The sequence below is a fragment of the Furipterus horrens genome, unplaced genomic scaffold (genome assembly GCF_987537825.1).
Source record: "Furipterus horrens unplaced genomic scaffold, mFurHor1.1.pri manual_scaffold_1, whole genome shotgun sequence".
Taxonomy (NCBI): Eukaryota; Metazoa; Chordata; class Mammalia; order Chiroptera; family Furipteridae; genus Furipterus; species Furipterus horrens.
In genome coordinates, this window is record NW_028327171.1 from 120,750,127 (window position 1) to 120,769,673 (window position 19,547).

The 19,547-nt window shown below is 52.3% G+C and overlaps 1 protein-coding gene across 3 annotated transcripts in view; it reads right to left on the reverse strand.

Moving 5' to 3' along the window:
• GLI2 (GLI family zinc finger 2) overlaps nt 1–15,990 on the reverse strand; it is a 177,180-nt gene extending 161,190 nt beyond the window's left edge. For 2 of the 3 annotated variants that reach the window (XM_090279263.1, XM_090279257.1), the window contains exon 1: nt 15,816–15,990. In XM_090279263.1, coding sequence (XP_090135389.1) covers nt 15,816–15,966 — 151 coding nt within the window. In that variant the 5' untranslated portion in view covers nt 15,967–15,990. The remainder of the gene's footprint in view (nt 1–15,815) is intronic. The other variant, XM_090279270.1, reaches the window with a different exon arrangement.
• Between the last annotated feature and the right edge of the window lie 3,557 nt (nt 15,991–19,547).

The window sequence follows — 19,547 nt, forward strand, 5'->3', positions numbered from 1 at the left end:
GGAGCCCCTGAGAACGAAGGTCCAGAGGCAGCTGTGCAGACAAGACACAGCAAGAGAACAGGGCAGCAGACGTGTGAAGTCCAAGCTGTAAGGATGGGCGCCCACCTGCCCCAGGCAGCCAGCCCCCTGCTGAGCTGGAGCTCTCAAACCTGCAGAGCTGAGTCTCAGTGTGACACTGGGCTGGGTTCTCTACCCCCTGAGACAGAGCCCAACTGAGGGATCAGGGTGTCCCAGAGAACAGCGGGCCTGTTTCTGGAACAGGGGAGCTCAAGGTCACATGGGCTGTCCCACATGGGCCCACTCCACCCCACCTCCTCAGGGGAGAACTTCCAAAGGCCACCCGTGCCTCCCACCACCCCCAGAGCAAAGAAGCTCCTAGAATCACAGCACAAGGAAACAGTGATTCTGCTTTTTTGTTTCATTTGGTTTGTTTGTTTGTTTTAAGATCCCAGAAACTACTGATTCCTCCTCAGAGATGCATACACAAAAAGCAAACTGTTCCAGCCAGGATACTGGCTCAGTGCTAGTGAAGCCCCAGGCACTACCAGGAGAGCTCTGACAAGGCCCACAAAGGTTCTAAGACACACGCACATGTTCCCACACCTCGGGTCAGGGCCTGGTGCTACTGGAAGAACGATGACCATTCCTTTCAGCCTCACCTGCTTCTGCTGTGAACTGAGGACTCTCACCTTCACTGACATGCAAGAGTGGCAAACAGGACTCACAGACAGCCCAGGATGAGGGGACAGTCCACCTGGGCCAGACATGAGGTGCAGACCTGAGCAGGACAACCCAGGAAAGAATGTTCCAGAAATGAAAACAGAAGCCAAGATGTGCGTGTCAATGATGGGGATGTGAGAAGGGACCTGTGGGACTGGAAATGGTGGCGTGCCAGAGGCTATGTGTTCCCTCTAGAGCAGGGGTCCCCAACCCCAAGGGCTCAGACAGGTACCAGTCTGTGGCCTCTTAGGAACTGGGCCACAAGGGAAGCCCGCTTGAGCTCTGTCTCCTGTCTTGGCCCCCCATCCCCCCACCCTGGTTCACAGCAAGAGGTGAGCAGCAGCCAGCAAGTGAAGCTCGCTCCATCTCCAGCCCCACCCCCCCAGTGGAAAAACCAGTCCCTGGTGCCAAAAAACATTGGGGACCATTATTCCAGGATCCCCCCAAGAGCCAGAAATGTCCCAGAGACTCACTGTGGGGTGACAACCTCAGGGCAGAGAGAAGTGACTGAGAGGTCCCCCATACTCGCTCTGCAGTCAGCCCTTCCTGGCCATCTTAAGGATGACCCTGTTGCAGGGCCTCCACTTCAGTCCTAACCACAGTCCACCGAGAGAGGGCACACCTGTCCCTGAGTGAGAGGACAGGGCCCGAGGAACTGCCACCACTCCCACAGTGGCTGAAACCCAGGGCATCTGGCTCTGAGGGGCTCCACTGCAGCTCCTGCTGACGGAAGGTGGGCCTGGACCATGACAGATGTGCAGCCGCCCCATGCACAGGGACGACCTGAGCCAGCACACCAGCCTCTTCTCTCCCACGAGAAAGCAGTTTCCACTGTGCCCCACAGGCATATCTGGAAGAGGCAGCAGCTTTAACACCCTGAGGGACACTGCCGAGTCCCCGTCAAGTCCCCCCACCCTGCTAGAGCACCCCCTTTACAGTCTTTGTGGCATGGTCATTCACGTGGGCACTTGCCTGTCTCTCCGGACTGGACTGTCCATTGCAGGATAGTGTGTTTCCTGCCGTGACCTAGTGACAAGAACACCCCCCAGTACACTCTAGGCCCTCAATAAGCATTTAAGAAAAGACGGAAGAGAGGCAGGGAGAGAGACAGAGAAGAAGGAATAAAGGAGAAATGATTTTCTGAAGAGCTGAGAAACCCAGCAGGAATCACCTGTACTTCATTTGCGCAGGTGGAATGCTTCAAGCCCCAGGATGTACAGCAATCCAACAAAAAAGCGAGTTTATTCTAAATGTCCCTCCCCTGCTCGAAGCCCTCCTATGGCTCCCTACCTCCCACAGTCCAAGGTCCTCTCAGCACATCCAAGGCTCCACACAGCTGTTAAAAGCTCCCTTTCCAAATGCGTCTCTCTCCCCATCTCTTGGTGTGAAACCTCCTCTCAAGCAGGCGCCTGATCCCTGACCTCCACACGTGCCATCTGACCCGCACCCCCAGGCCTGTGCTCATGCACCCCCTCTCAGGACCTCTCCCACATGCCCCTCCTTCTCAGAGGACCTCTCCTTGTGGTGCTACCCCTGGTGTATCCTGGCATCTCCTCCATAAGGCCCTCACCTGGTACTTCTCAGGGACACTCTGTGTCTCCTCATAGGGAGCTCAAAAGGACAATGAGGGAGGGAAGGGGGCAGGCCTGGTCACTATAGGTTCAGCCCAAAAGAGGAGGCCCTGGGACAGAAGAGCCAGAGGAGTGGCTACTGCTCCTGAAGAGCCAGAGCTGAGTCCACCCACCAGCGAATGTCTACAGGGGCCCAACCTCCCCAGTGTTCTCCCAACTGGCTGTAGCAAGGTGGACATTGTTACCCAGGGCCTGCCCTGCCTTACACAGTCCCCACAGGTCAGGAAGGCTAGTCCTTCCCCCACCACAAGGGTGTCTGGGAGACCGTGTGGTGGCCACATGGTCTGGGGTCAGTGACGGCTCACAGGGTGCGGGGACCTAGGCCAGGTCAACGAGAAGACGCTCTGGATTTGTATCAGAAGCACCTGGAGGGAGAGTCTCCAACAGAGCTCACATTCACCTGCAGCAACCCTTCGCCACCTGGTGAGGACAGGGCTGCTTAGCTGCCCACTGAGAGGAAAGCCACCCCAGAACATAGAGAGACAGACACTGTTCCAGTGATATTGTAAAGGCCTCCAGTGCCTCCCAGTTATGGAGGTTGAGAACTGCATGTAACTTCAGAGGGTCTAAATAAATGGGTTTCTGTCACTTGCAACATGCGTCCTGGCTCAGTTTCTATGGAGAATAGCAGTCTGTTCAGGTGAAGGTACTGCCAGCATCTTCCTGTATCCTCATATGTCACACACAGCCCTCTCACGGCACAGCATTAAACCTGCTGCCTGTCCATCCTCCATGGGGCAGGAGACAGGATGGACCGCTCCTAGAGCCACCAGCTGGGACTCACTGAGGCCACAGGGTAGAGGGTAGGAAGACAGTGAAGTGAGGCGGTAAACCAGAGGCTCCAGGTCAGAACAGGAGGTGGGGGGAGGGGGCAAACAGCTGCAAACCCAATATGCCAACTCTGCCACTCCCCCAGGAGCTGCGCTCCACCCAGCACCTGCTCTCTGCAGATGGTGCTCTGAAGCGGCCCTGTGACACCACCCACAGGAGATGAAGACACCACGGAGCTCTAAGGCCCACTCCTCCTGGCAACCCACTGGGAAAGCACCCTGGCTTGCGAGTCCCAGATCTACTTCTTACTGGGCTCCCCCACATGCTCGCTGTGCGGCCTTGGCAAGGCCTTTCCCATTTGGGGGCCTCAGTGGACCAGCTGGCCCCACACAGAAGCACAGAAGGATCTGACCCTGTCAGGCTGAGGGCATCACTGAGCCCTGACCCTTCCCAGCAAAGCAACAGAAACCTGGGACCTACTTCCCCCCCAACACCTGGAGTAGTAGTGGGGCTCGCAGGGTCACCATGGCATGCTGACAGGCCGTCTCTCTCCACCCTGCCTGACCAGGCAGCCCCTGATGTTGCAGAGCCCACGACACCTGCCACAATCAATTATTTGGAGACCAAGGGAGGATGTAATCTGGTGATAAATAACTGGAAAGTTAGCTGGAGGCTGCTGCTCTCTCTAAAGTGACCTATTCAGCTCCCCTCCACACTCGCACCATTGATGTAATTATTTTCTTTGTCATTAAACACCCTCCTTCCACTCCAGTTATTTTTAGAGCTTCTGGAGCCTATAGGACTAGCTGGGGAAACTGCTCATCGGCTGAGGGAAGCATGGTCCTCCTTGTGGGGTAGCAATGCTCAGGAAGCCTGGGGACAGCCTGGGGACAAGTACTGGGCTTCCAGGGCTACCACATGGACAGGCCCCAATACCATGGGCCTCCCCCTCACTTTCCCCAACTTCTCCCTAATTCCTTCATTCTCTCTTCCTCCCTCCCTCCCTTCCTTCTTTTTAAAAACAGGTATAATTCACATACCATGACATTCACCCTTTTAAAGTACAAAATCCAGTGGTTTTTAGTATATTCACAGGGTTGTGCAGCCATCGCCACTATCTAATTACAGGGCATTTCATCACCCCGAAAAGGAACTCCATACCCATCTGCAGTCACTCCCCATTCCCTCCTCCTCTCAGCCCCTGGCAACCACTGATCTGTGTTCTGTCTCTGGATTTGCCTGCTTGGGACAGTACATATAAATGAGATCATATAAATGAAATCCCGTTCTGACCTGGAGCCTCTGGTTTACCCCCTCACTTCATTTTCCTCCCACTCTCTACCCCGTGGCCTCAGTCAATCCCAGCCGGTGGCTCTAGGAGCGGTCCATCCTGTCTCCTGCCCCATGGAGGGTGGACAGGCAGCAGGTTTAGTGCCATGCTGCAGGAGGGCTGTGTGTGACGTATGAGGATACAGGAAGATGCTGATAGTACCTTCACCTGAACAGACGGCTTTCCTCCATAGAAACTGAGCCAGCTCACATGTTGCAATTGCCTGGCTTCTTTCACAAAGCGTAATGTTATCAAGGTTCACACATGTTAAAACATGTATCAGTATTTCATTCCTTTCTATGGCCCAATGATATTCCATTGTGTGGATATACTACATTTTGTTTATCCATTCATTAGTTAATGGACATATGAGTTATTTCCAGGTTTAGCTATTCTGAATAATGTTGCTATAAACATTTGTACACGAGTTTTTGTACGGACATATGTTTTTAATTCTCTAGGCATATATATCTAGGAGTGGAGCTGCTGGGTCCTCCCTCCCTCTCATAGTCAGCTGGGAAAGCTGGGGGCCTGGCAGGTTATCGCCGCTGTGGACTGCGGCCTGCTGGAACGCTCTGCACTGATCTGACCGATAATGACACAGCCACGAGTTGCTGCAGGCCCTCTCAGGCAGGTGACGATGTCACTCTCCAAGGAGAATGACGACAGCAGCCCCTGATCACCCACATGGCAGACCCTCACCCTCTACAGAGCTGGTTGGGTGAGTGCTCCCTCACCCCCATTTGCAGATGAGGCAAGGGCAGCCCGTGTTTATACCTACATGTGGACCCCCACTTGCCTGCCTCTAATTGAGGGCACCTGTTGCTTTCTTCATTACCAACAGAACCTGGAGGGATGTGACCAATGTGGGACCAGAAATGGGACAAAGGTCCTGGCCTCAGAACGCAAAGAGGCAACAAACTGCATCTTTGGCAATTTGGACTTCCCTTTGTGACCCCCTTCTCCCTTGGGTCAGCTTCACCAGTCCCGGGAACTCTGGTGCCACCAGGCTGTCAGCGCATAACCTACATCACAAAGAGGGACACAGGACAAGTTGGGCCTCTGTGCAAACCAAGAGGCAAGGTGAAAGCTAAAGGGTACATGTCAGGCACTCAGCTGGTGGGGGGGGCGGTGCTTTCCTGCCCTGACTATCACATATGCATGACCACCTGCTTTGCCACGCATGATGCTTCCCTTGGATGTCCCCCTACTTCCGGGATGACAGGGACTGAGGAGGGTGTACAGCTTGTGTGCCTGGTGCCCACTGCCCAGCACCACACCAAACCCAAGGCCTCCTCTCAACTGTCGCTGTTCAAAACAGGACACAGAGATGACTCAGACGAGAGGCCTTGCTGCCTGGTGTCTGGGTTTACACTTCCCAGTCCCCACAGACATTAGACACTGGTCCCTGCCCAGTGAAGCAGGGCCAGCCAGGACACAACTTCAAGGAAAAAGCCCAAAGCCATTTCTCAAGACAGAGCCCTTTCAGCCCCTTCCCTCCAGGCCCGTCAAGGAGAAAGGCTGTATGAACAGGAGGGGGTGCAGTCCAAACAAGCCGTGTTCACCCAGGGCCAGGCCAGGCTGCACCTCCAGCATCCATAGAGGACACAAACCCAGCAGGGCTCCCCAGTCCCGAGGCAGAGGTTGGGGCTGGGGAGCAAAGGGAGCCCCTCTCCAAAGGGCTGACAGAACGAGCCACCCTGAGCCATTCTCCAATCCCAGGACCTTCGCCCACGCTGTTCCCCTTTGCACAACATGGGCAAACTGCTACTCCTTGTGAAGGCTCAGCTCAAGAGTCCTGTGCATTCATTTATTCACTTACTCCCAAATATCTATTGGAAACATATGTACTGCTCGCGGAAAAAGTTCTAGAATCATCATATAATACTAGTAGCAGCAACTACTTCATACAGAACACCTACTACAAGCCAGATGCTCTCTAAGTCTTTACACTGTTCACCTGTAATCCTAGCCCTCAAAAGGTAAGTATTTTGTCCATAGTTAATTAAGATGAGGACACCAGGGTTCAGATCAGCAAAGAGTACCCAACTGAGAAGTGGCAAAGCAAGGATTCAAACTTCCTCTTCCCAAGCCTGAGCCTCACTGGCCGGGGAACTGGGTGGCCGTCCCTCAACCCCCACCCCCTGTGGCTTGCCCCAAGCCCTGCCATATTTTGCAAATACCACTTTGGTAACTTCACCCCAACCACCTAATATGAGTGTGAGGCTGAGCACTGCAAGACCCCGACTGGTCAGAGAGGGCACCTGGCTTCAGGCAGTGGCCTTAGCAGGGTCCCACTCAGCATCTAGATCCTTTTCTGGACATGTTCCTTCCCTGTAGTCTCCCTGACCACCCCAGGCATCAGGCAATGGCCACACCAGCGTCGTAAAAATAGGTGTCTGGTTCCTCTCATGGGGCCACAAGCTCTTGGGGACAGGAATTGTGCTCCTGCTTCTTGGATGCCTCCCCTCACCCTCCCTGGTGCTCTGTCTTGTGCCAGCACAGGGCTTCACAGAGGCAGCGGCTTCAATTGGATACACTGCTTCTTCAACAAAGAAGGCTCTGGCACTCACACAGGACCTCACCCTGTATGGTCAAATGGCACATACCCAGCTGGAGTCCCCAGCTACCCCTGGGCCTCATTCCAGGGCAATCAGGAGGCCTTCACCTTCACCACTCACCCAGTCCCACGGGTCCCAAGAGAGCACTGCCCCTCCCTGCCATGCATGGCTGTCAAACCCAGGGACCTCTCTCTGGACTCCTTGCCTCCAGCCTCTCTGCCTGGGACCCTTCCCACTGCAATCTGAGCTTTCAGGCTGCCTGATGTGGCAGGGGTCTGCCTTACACCTCTTCAGCTACTTCCCTGATGTCTGGGGAGTGGAGACGGGGGAGGGATTTCGGAAGCTCACCTACCTCCCAGCCAGAGCCCCTGTCAGGCCCCACTGCATACCCCCGCTGGAGCCACAAGGGTCAACTCACTGACCCCTAAGCCCCTGCACTCCCCAGGGGCCACCCTGCTGGCTCCCCCTACCAATGTCCACCAGAATGCTCTATTTTTGGTCCCCAGATGCCTCCAGGTGTCCCACATCCACCCCAAACACCAGGCCTGACTTCATTATCTTCAAAATGTTCCTAAGATCAGAGGCAGTGAGACCTGGCCACAAACATAAAATAAATTATCCCCCCACCAATGATAAATGGTTCTATTAGCAAGCCAGATTGTTAAACTCCGATATAACAGAATGCAGGAAACCGGGGCCCATCCATTCTCCCTCCAGCGCATACTAAGTTGTAAATAGGTTATTTTGTGTGTAAATAACACATTAAAACACAGCATTAGCTGTGTCTTTTGATAGAGAGGAAATTGTTACAAATAAATAATTCCGGACAGGAATGTAAAATAAGTCAGATTTAATAGTGCATGCCTGGCGCAGCCATGTTAAACATGACCGAAATGATAAAGCCCAGAATATACTAATAGTAAACTATGCACTGACATCAAAGTAATGAGGCTATATTTTTACCAAGCTTTACAAATGCTAAAATTAGTTTTGACAGAACCAAACATCAGAAAAATGTTTCTGACATAAATACTGTCAATTTGGGGGGCTGGGGTTTGGGCCGGGAACAGGGTGGGGCTGGGGGCAGCTATGTCCCCCCCAGGGGCAATTCTTACGGAATCAGTTTCCAGTCCCAACAGCATCACTAAGTGACTACTTGTGCTCATGTCTCTGGATCTCAGTTTCTGTATCTGTAAAATGACCAGATTTGAACTAGATGATCTCTAAGTTCTGTACAGTCATCCCCCCACCCCAAGCCCTGGGGAAACATTCTAAGACCCCCGAAGCCACAGATAACACTCGCTCCTATAAATATTATGCTGTTTCCTATACATACATAAATTAAACCTATGATATAAAGCTTTATTTATAAATTAGGCATAATAAGATTAACAATAACTAATAATAAAAGAGAACAATTATAACGACATTCTGTAACAAAAGTTACGTCAAATGTCGTCTCTCTCTCTCTCTCCAATAATCAGCCCGATCACCCAGACGGCTACTGAGTGACTAACGGGCAGGGAGCATGTACAGAGTGGAGATGCGGGACAAAGGGACAATCCGTGTCCTGGGTGGGGTGTAGTGGGGCTGCACCAGATTTTGTCATGCTATTCAGAACAGCGCACAATGTAAAACTTGATTTTTTTATTCCTGGAATTTGAAGTTTAATAGTCGCGAACTGGGGCTAACTGTGGATAACTGAAACCACAGATAAGGAGGTGCTGCTCTGAGTGGAAATAAGTTCATAGCTCTCCCCAACATCACAATAGTCTCACATGCATAACCCAATGAACCACGAGAAATGAGGCTGTGTCTGTGAGGTGTGGCCAAGGCCCAGGGAGAGAACAGGAGCAGGAGCCACATCACTGCCCTCAGAGGCTTTCGTTCTGTGTGGGCAGAGCTCACCCGCTGACGCACGCCAGCCACCACAACAAAGCGGTGAAGCCAGGCGGGGCGGGGGCGCGGAGGGCACGGGTCTCCCAGAGCACAGGGGCTAGAGAAGGAGTCTGCCACGCTCAGGACAAGTAGAGCAGCCAGTCTGACTGTGGACAGCAGCTCTGAGTGGCATTTAGGGCATGAGGTCTCAGTGTCGCGCATGAGACCACGATACGCAGAAGGAAGGGTCACTCGGATTTATGTCACTAACATTTACTTTATCTCTAAGCGGGCGCTCTGCTAGCCACCTCAGCACAGCCAGAAATTACCACTGCCATTTCACAGACTTTAGAGAAGCGAACTGCCTGCTCCGGAACACACAGCCCACGAGTGGGGAGCTAGGAAGAGCCAGTACCTTCCCAGTACTCGGCTGTGGACAGAAAGGAGCCTCCAGTCCCCACCCTGCGCCACAGGCACTCTGACCCTCCAGGACACCCTCAGCACCCAAGACCATTCCATGGTGCTGTCAAGAGTCATTCAGACTCCCTGAGAAAATGCCCAGCAGGGGTACTGTACCCCACTTCATGGTATGCAAAGCGGTTGCGGGGAGCTCTGCACTTCAGCACAAGTCTGATGGGAACTGGCTGTTCCATGCGTCTGGGCTGTTGAAACAAGCTCACAAGCAGCATCAACAGCAATCCTGAAAATCACTTACATAAGAATAATTGACCACTTAGTCACATCTGAATGCATTTGGGGCCCAAGGCAAAAGTGGGTGGCCCCAGCCAAGCAGCTCAGGTAAGCCAGGGAGGCCAGCCACTTGGTAAGTTCCAGGGGCCTCGGGAAGGAAGAAGGGGCCAAGGATCAGGCCAGCCTCGAATGACCCTTCATGCCCAGGGGACCACAGCACTGGCAGAGGCAGCTGGCTACACCAGCCCAGTAGGCACACACCTGGCATGACAGCATCAGACTGACCCCTGGTTCAACAATCATTTATTGGGTGTCTGTCTTGCCAGGGGGCGGGGCACAGTGATCAACAAACAATGTTCTGCCCATGTGTCAGAGGTGTGGCACAGAAACAGAGAGACTGCAAAGACACCAGGGACTCAGAGGTATTGATCAATTTAGGACACAGGAAGGTCCCTCGATTTGGGGGGATTTCCTAGCCCTATGCATCCCAGCAGGAATGCTCATGGCCAGGCTTGTTTACATAGTCTGGTGTCTGAGAAGCACTAAGCAAAAATGCACCCGAAAGAAACTTTCAAAGAAGCCAGCAGGGCCAGTGAACAAGATGAAGGGGTGGCTGGTGCTAGTTGAGGTGGCACCAAGGCCTCCTATAGCAAGGGGGTACCATGCTGAGTCATGCAGTGTTCACCCCTGGTTAGTGTGAGGGTCACAACCACTTCAGGGGTCCAGTTCATGCCTTGGACCAGCTGCATCCAGCGACCTGGGAAGCCTGTTAAACACACACACTGCCAGGGCCTGGCCCAGGAGATTCTGTTTCAGCAGACCTGGGAGCCTGGGAGTCTGCGTTTATTACAGTTGTCTCATAAGATTATAAGATGAGGCCAGTTTCAGCAGCCTCTGGGCTGGTCCCACCCTCCAAGGTACAGGAGAGGAGGGCGAGTGAAAGAGGTCAGGGCCCTGCCTAGCTCACCTTCCCAGGACAGCAGGGGGCAGAGAGGAAAGTACTGGAACCCAGGTCTGACCTCCAGCCCCAGTACTCTGTCCACCACTCTCAAATGGGAAGACACCAAAAACCTGTGCTTCCTCCCACTTGTCTGGACTCAGAGGGTCACCTAGTAATGCTAAGCAGTCAAGGGAGACTTGTTAAGTCAGAACCTACAGATCTAGAAAAAACTGGTAATAGTTGCCGAAGCAAATACTTAAGTTGGATCTCATATATGAGGGAGGACCTAAAGCAAAAAACAAAACCTAGAATTATCTTCTGGAGGGCGGGCCCCTTGTAGTACAGGCTTCCCCTGCAAGATGAGTGTTCTAGGGGCCCATCTGTATCAGTGTACCAGCTGGCATTGTTGTGAGAGGCTACGCTCAGTTTCAGTGAATTTTTTTTGAAGACTCTTTCAATGCGTTTGCCCATTTCATGATGGGTGATCTATGAGCGCACCTGCACACCCCACACTGAGTGTTTAGCAGGTTTTGACCAAAAAACAGCATGAGCCCCATGCCCCACCCTCCCCACTAACCCTATCTCACCCTGAATGACTTTCTAAATATTTAATCTTTATTGTATTTTTTTACATTACCTTTTAGTCCCCTTGTACCTCCTTCTCCCCAGCAATCACCTCACTGTTGTTCATGTACATGAGTCCTTTTTCCTTTTTGCTCAGTCCCTCCCCCCTAATCACCCCCCCAAACTGTCATTCTTCTCTCCATCTATGAGTCTGTCCCCATTTTATTATACTTGTTAGTTCAATTTATTCATTAGATTCCACATATGAGTGGAATCATCATATGGCATTTGTCTTTCTCTGACTGGTTTATTTCACTTAGCATAATGTTCTCCAGGTCCATCCATACTGTCGCAAAGGGTAAAGTTTCCCCGGATTAAAAAATAGTCTTCAAAGGGAAACATTTTGCCGATGTGGAAGATGTGAAACAAAAAATAGCAAAAGCACTAAAAGGCATCAAAATCAACAAGTTCAAAAACTGTTTTAGCAGTGGAAAAAATGTCTTGATAGGTGTATTGCATCACATGGAGAGTACTTTGAAGGTGATTGAAGTTTAAACATGTAAGAATACATAATTTTTTATAAACAAATTCTGGGGTTTCTTTCTGGTTTCCCCTCGTAGAGCTGATGTAACCAGCACTTTACATGTGCTAAGTCAAGCAATTCTGACAACATTATGAAGTAGAGTCTATTATTATGTCCATTTTACAGATGAAAAACCCGAGGCACATACATGCCCCAAGGTTAGCAGAGCTGGGCCTTAACCAGGCAACCTGGCTGCAGAGTCTGAGCTGCTTCTCACAACTTCTCTACACTGCACAGCAGGAGCAGCTACTACCCATAAAGTACCCAGGGCCAGGCAAGTGAGGGCACATGCTTTGCCTGCTGTAACTTCTACATAGCAGCTCCACGTATGATTCATACTTTACATATGGAAAAACTCACCTTACTTTATGCAGCTAGAACACAGAGGGACCATCACTTACAATGCATCAGATACATCCCAGCTTGCTGGGCCCCACTCCCAGAAACTCTGCTTCAGGAGGTCTGGAATGGGGCCCAAGCATCTGCACCTCTAACAATTCCCAGGGATGCTGATGCTGCTGGTATGGGACCACAGTGGGAGGGCCCTGACCCAGCACTCAGCAGTGGTCAGTGTAAGAAGCAGGTGTTGGTCGCTGCAGGAACATCACAGGGACCTCAGGGACAAGCACAGCTCACTCGCTCAGACCCGTTCAGAGTTTTATGGCTTCAGCCTTTCTGCTCAACCCAGTCCAAAGGCTCGGCATAGCTGGGTCCCTGCTGTCCAGCTGAGGCACACAGGGCTTCAGAAATATTTGGGGGGGGGGGGGGAGGCACTGTGAGGAGGAAAATATGACAGCATTTGGACAGTTTCAGTGCCAAGCAATGAGAAACATCTGAATCAACTTGCCTTTAAAATTATGCCATTTCAAAAATAAAAGAGAAAAAAAAAAAAACCCTTTGGGTCAAAATGTGTTTTTAAAGCTTCATGGCCTACAAGTGTTAGCATAACAGTTAAAGAAGCTGGGAAAGAACCCCCTGGCCAAGGTTCTACTGTCACGAGCTAATCCTGCCAGGTGATTCAACTAACCTGTCCTGTCTGACCACAGCACTGCTTTTCCCTTTGGTAAGGCCCTGCCCTACTCTGTGAAGGTGTCTGTGATGCACATCTCAGCTCAGAGAGGTAGCAATTCTTAGTGGAAACACCCAGCCCCTGCAGGTCCAGCTTCATGCACTTCGGGAGGTCAAGATACGAACCAGGTGACTTTCAAGGTCCCTCTGTAAAAATAAGTCATAGTTTCAGAGAACTGGCTGTCTGGAAAAGAGTAGGCGCTATTAGCCGTTGAACAGATGAGGGAGCTGAGATACGATGACAGACGAGCACACCTCTCCAAGGCTAATGCAGGGACCGCATGCTTACCGTAAAGTACCCATCAGTGGGCTGGGCCCATATCACCCACGAACAATCTAAAACCACAGTCTAAAAGCAAATACTGGAAGGAGACTCTCACCCTGTGAGAGGCAGGAGCCCCGAGCCCCAAGCCTCCGCTCTCCCCACAGGACTCCGATCTCTCCATTGAAGCAGCTGGTGGCCTTGGGCAAGTCCCTTCCCCACCTCTTGTCAGCCTCATCTACAAAACAAAAGGTGTTAAAGGAGAGGACTGCTCCTGGATGAGACTTGCTCCAGTCTTATACCCAGGAGCTCCTGCCGCGTTTTCCAGGCTTTGACCCTGGGCATGCCCACCTCCCATCCTCACTCTGGAGTCTCATGCTATTTCTGACTCCTTCTGAGCCTTGAGACCAGCTGTCTATCAAGGTACCTGAGTGAGGCTTCAGATACTATATATGAGTCACTCACAGCACCTCTGCCACCTCCAGTAGGAGGTAATAAAGATCCAAAGTCATGAGATCAGAAAGACCTTGGATAACATTTGTTAAATGCCCTGAATATGAAAATGAGGCCCAGAGAAGGGAATGGCTTGCCACACTGGGACCCAGGGATATTGCTGGAACTAGGAGCCTGGCAAGTGCCCTCTGGGCCACACCACTGGGCCAACCTCACTCCATCCAAAAACGTGGGCACCAGCACCAGGGGATCTGTTCCAAGATGCCCCTGCTTTGCTCCATGCAGTGACAGCTACTCTTCACTGACTCCAGCAGGGCCCTTCCCCAACAGGCTGCTTGGAGAGGGGCAGAGGGAGCAGAACAGTGAGGAGGCTCCCAGCAGCAGCTGCACTAAGAACACAACCACCTGTCCAGGGGCAGCTGGGCTGACAGGTTACATCCACCCTCTGATGGAACCTCATCAGCCGAGGGATCCCCTGGGGTCAGGCAATAAGGGGACAGGGGGCTTGTAGGGGTGGGTTGGGGTGGCACCGTGGGGTTGAGTAGAGGTGGGATAGAGCAGAGTAAGTGCCTCCAAGGAGCTACTACACTCCAAGTAACAGGCACCTGCCCCCCCCCCCGCCCCCCTCAGATCAGAGCCCCTGGAGCTTCTGTTGTTATTGCACCACTGGCAACAAACAGGTCTGATGCTAGAGGGGCTTCCCCCACCCCTACCCAATTACTGACTAATTACCGCCAAAGTCTGTCCTCTGCTGCTGTGGCAGTAAATTATGCCATGTGGCAGTTCATGATCTACTCATGGCACTGGAGAGGCAGGCCCAGGCTAAGGGAGAAACGGCTGAGGGCCCGGAGCGGGCTGGCGACACACAGAGCTGGCTTGCTGGAAGCCCCCTCAGGCGCAGGCGCCCACGCCTCTGTGAGCCAGGCAGAGGGAGAGCTTGAAGAGTCCCCACAGCACAGGGCAGGCCCTGACCCAGGGGAAGGAACATACCATTTGCAGACACAACCAGGCCAGGACCAGGAGGCCAACCTCCAAGCCACCACCAGACTCCTGTCCCTGACCTCCCTCCCCTCAAGTCTGGCTCTGGACAGCACCCAGAATGAGAACCCACCCTGGACTTTGGCTCCTTTCTCCACCCCCAGTGAGCCCCTCCTCACACAGAGAGGGCCTGGACAGCCTTTCTCCAGGCAGCACAGGGGACAAGTGACATCACCCAGGCCGGGCGGCCCAAAGCCCACCTTCCCCTTGTGACCACAAGGTTGGCCTTATATATTCCTTTCCTCACCTGGGCCACATATCCTTTAGTGACCTCTGACTGAGAATCACAGGGACAATAAAAATTAATGTAGCAGCAACGGCCTAGAGGTCCTCCAGTCCACTCTAGGAAACACCAGCTCCTAACTCTCATTCGATTCCCTAGGCTCCAACCTCAAGCTGAGCGCAGCGTGATCCATGTGTGCACAGCGGCACTCATATCATCGGATTGCTGGTTAGAAATTCAGACACTCGGCCCTACCCAGCTCAGTGCACGGGGCTCTGCACTCTAACAGCACCCCCATCTGTGTTCGCATCAAAGCGTGAGATACTGCCCGCACCCATGTACCCGCTCCACAGGCCCAGGCAAGTTTCCCACTGCTCCCGAGCTGTGCTTGAGCATCGAGAGCAACAGGGCATGACAAAATGCACTTGAATAAAAGGGAAAGAAAAGAAATCTAAGTCTCTCCACTCCTCAGAGACAGAAATAGTTTTTGTGGCCTCCAGATGGACTGCGCAGACACAAGGGGAGGTCTCGCCTTCCCGCCAAACTTTCCCACCGGGATGCTGGCACGAACCAGTGGAAAGCATGGAGTATTTCTCTTTGGGGCAGTAAAATGAGAGGCTGTGGCTCGTTTAGTCCTTCTGTTATAATTAAGTTGGCCAGAAATTCACCTAAGGATACTAAATTCTGTACCTGACCCTCTAATTACAGCCAGAAGGGATCAAGAGACAATTACGTTCTAAAACAGTCCCTGGCGGGCCAAAGGCAAGAAACAGTGTCTCTGGCACATCTCAAATGTGCCAACTGAACGCACCCCAGGGCCGCCCAGCAGCCACTGTGCTTCCCTTCTCCCCCCTTCCCTCTCCTCCTGCTGGGGTCTGAGCCAGCCCAGCCCCTCCCCCAGATTGGGGGTGGCCAGACCTCTGCAAAAACCTGCAGACATCTGTCACAGTGCCTAGGATCCTCAGGAGCAGGGGTGCCCTCCTTTTCACCCTCCATAAACCCAGCATGCCTGCCCAATGACATCGGCCACCAGTCCAATTAAATCCTAACGGGCTAATGAAAAAGACCCCTGCTGCCCACCAAGTGTGCAAAATAGAAAGTACCTCCTTGGGCAGCTGCCGCCGCGGCTGCTGCCACTGTGGCCACTGCCAGGGCAGAGGCCTTCCTACCCGGGTCAGGGAAAGCAGTGCCCTCCAGGATCCCACTTTTGGCTTCTTTCTTCTCCGAAGCAGTGGCTGAGGTGGACGTCTCCATCTTAGCCACTCATAGTCCTGGATGGCAGCCCTAAAGAGAAGACAAAGACACTCAACAGCGCTGCCCCCAGACCCAGCCGGGAACATCGACCCAGATTCCCCGCCACCACACACAGCTAAAGCAACCAACTCAATTCTCTCATAATTGGGAAGGAGGGTTCAATTAATTTTGAGAATTATTAGTTCTGAGAGTCTTCTGGTCTTCTGAACGACCTCATGGACAAGAACTGCATGTTTTTGTTACCTTTTACCCCAGGTTTTTCAATCTAAGCAACAAGTTAGTTCTTAGTATTGGGTGGTGAGGAGCAAGAACTGCATTGAGAAATGAAGTTAGAATCACAGGTTTCTCCAACTCAGAATCATAGGAAAGAAAATAAAACATCAAGTAACAACAACTCAGCGGTCCTAAAAGAAAAGTCCTCATTTTCCTGTCCCTCCCCTTCTCACCAGGACTCATCTGTCCTTGATTCCTGTGTGTGTTCAGTCACTCACTCACTCACTCATTCGACACAGTTTTCATCATTTATTCCCTTGCACACACTCAGCTGGCACACTTCTAAGCCTGCATTACACCGCAGGTGTGGTGCCTGGCGCTGACGACACAACCCATGGAGTTCATACTCTCCATAAGAGAGATAAAGAAGAAGCGGGGAATGGGTGCATAGTTAGTTTCAGTCAGTGAGAGTAGCATGGGAAGAGAAAGCTGAGTGGCAGGGCCGAGCTGGGCGAGAGGTCGGGACTGGAGGGAGGCCGAGTGCAGGTCTGGAGAGTGGAGGGCAGCCAGAGGGGCGGGAGCCAAGGGCCAAGTGGGCGGGGCTGGCTTGTCTGAGGAGAAGCAAGGAACCCAGTGCAGGTCCCAGAGGGGGGACATGAAGTGACTTATGGTGTAAAGGGGTCATTCTGCTGTGCTGTTGTGTAGAGAGCAGATCTGGAGGGCAGGGAGACACGACGGGGGCCTGGGTTAGGGGCGGTGGTGGAACGTGGACAGGCTCAGCCAGCAGAGCCCACAGGATTTGCTAGGGCTTGGATGTGGGCTGTGACAGAGAGAGAGCTGTGGCTAAGGGGGAGTACCCAGGGGAGCAGGCACAGGAACACTTGTCTTCAGCTGGTGGTGGGTCACTGCAAACACTTTACCAATAGGCTTCATCACTTGCTAATTCAGTATTTGTATCAAACATCACAGGATAGAAATTTGGAAGTCATTTTTTTTTTTCAAAGAAGACAGATGTCAAAGATGGTGCTGTATGCTGAGCTAGAGCACCGTGGGTGGGAAGCAGGTCCGGGGCAGGTATCAGGGCCGTGTTAAGGTTGAGATGCCTATTATGGGCCACAGAAACTGCTGGAAATGCAGACTGGAGCTCAGCAGAGAAGTGGAAGCTAGAGATGAGAATACGGCAGGAAAAGGGCATTCCAATACTTCCAGGTCAGAAAAAAGAGGAAAAGGCAGCTAAGAAGAGTGAGCAGGAATGGCCAGGGAGGGGAGAAAGATAAAAGCCCAACCACTAGGAAAACTGCCTTAAAGAGGAGGAGCAATCGCCTCTGCCACAGCAACTAGAAACTGAGAAGATGAGGCCAGAGGGTTGCAGGTTCAGTCATACAGTGGTGACCAGGGCCGGGTCAGGGTCAGGGAGACAGCGGGAAGATAGTGCAAACAGAAGCTATCTCTCAGGGAGTTTTGCTATAAAAGAAGTGGGAAAAAAAAACGGGTGACAACTGGAGGGAGTCAAGGAGGTCCGTGGTGACTGTTTCAGCAGGGAGGCAGGCGAGGAGGGAACATCGCCTAGGTGGCAGCGAGGCAAAAACCCAAGGCAGTGGTCACTCCCATCCAGGGGCCTCAATGCTGAATCAACATCTGTAGGACCCAGATTCTCACTGTCCCAAATCTGCACAGTACTCGGGTGTCTTTCTATGTAAAAGCTGGAGTACACAAGAACAATGAGCGTGACGCACCAAAGACGGTTCCCAGTCCTGCTGGCCAGCCCAGAAAACAGCCCAAGTTCTGAACCTCCTGATTCTGTCTGCACACATCAGCCTGTCCACTTTCCACAGCTTTCAAAACTCCCTGTCCAGAAAATCCAAGGCAGACAGGGAACAGAGAAGTCTCCGTGAGGATTTTGGTGCGTTATGGAGTTTTCTTTAGACTCGAGATCAGGCATCATTACCTAATTCTCCAAGACTATTTGTATGCAATCTGTTCTTTAAGACTCTGGCTGTCTGAGTGACCTGGGCCCGCTCCACCTTCTCTGCCATCTTAGCCTGGCCACAGGAACCATCCCTCCCAGCTACCTGACCTGCACCTATGAGTCACCTTCCTCCCCTCCATTCTCCCCCCACATCGAATCAGCCGTAATTGCCATCACTCACCCCCAAAGCACCTCACCAGTGCTGCCTCTCCCAGCTGGCTGCTCTGTACCAAGCATTCTTCTATTATGGGTTGGTGGTCCTGGGCACCTTCCCCACAACTTCTGGTCCCACTCTGCCCTCTGCCCAGTTCGTCCTCTACTCAAAGCCAGGCACCTTCCTCAAACCCTTTCTGTGTACAATGGACTCCTATTCTTCTTTCAAGATACCACTCAGGCCCTGGCTGGAGTGGCTCAGTTGGTTGGGCATTGTCCCGCAAACCTGAAGGTGACCAGTTCAATTCCCAATCAGGGAACATGCCTGGATTGCAGGCCCAATCCCCAGTTGGGGCATGTGCACGAGGCAACCGACTGATGTTTCTCTCATGCATCGATGTTTCTCTCCCTCTCTTTCTCCTTCCCTTCTCCTCTCTCTAAAAATAAACAAATAAAATCTTTTTTTTAAAAAAAGCCACTCAGATGTCACTTCCTCCAGGAAGCCCCCCACTCCTCTCCAATCATGGTCACTTCCACTTCTGTACCCCTGCAGCAACCAGACACCCCCTTATTGTACTCAGGCCAGGAGCTACTCCCCACTCTGGCTGGCATGGCACAACGGTTCAGGAATGACTCTCAAAGAAGCTAAGAGGGCACCTTTGAGGTAAAAATCACAGCTCTTAGAAATGCAAGTAGTTTTGTGAACAGCATGGATTTTCCTCCCAAGAGCTCCAACTTTGAAACACACCTTTAATTTGCAAGTAAGGGCAAAAATCAAAATAAGAGCTGGAACAACAAACCTTTAACACACATTTACCAGTTGCCATGCACTTTACAAATGTGATTTCACTTTAATCCTCACAATGTTTTATATAGGAGGAAACCAACACCTACAGAGGTAAAGTAACTAGCCCCAAAACAACTTAGAAGAAGCTGTGCCAGGCCCTGAATCCAGGCTGTCTGGCCCCAAAGCTGTACTCTGGAGCACCGCGGTGAGCTGTCCCTCCAGTGATGATCCTGCAGGGCAAAGGGAGCTGCCCCAGAGTCCCCTGGCAGGCACCTGAAGTAATGGACTGTTGAACCCTTCAGACACGAGGCCACTGTACCAGGAGTCCAGGAAGCCCCAGAAGCATGGCTTTTGTACAAGTGCCAAACCCACGGTGGTGAGATTTGTGAACAGGGACCACCAGCAAGGGCTACGCAAACGCTGAGGTGCTCTCCAGGACCGCTTGCCAACACCATGACT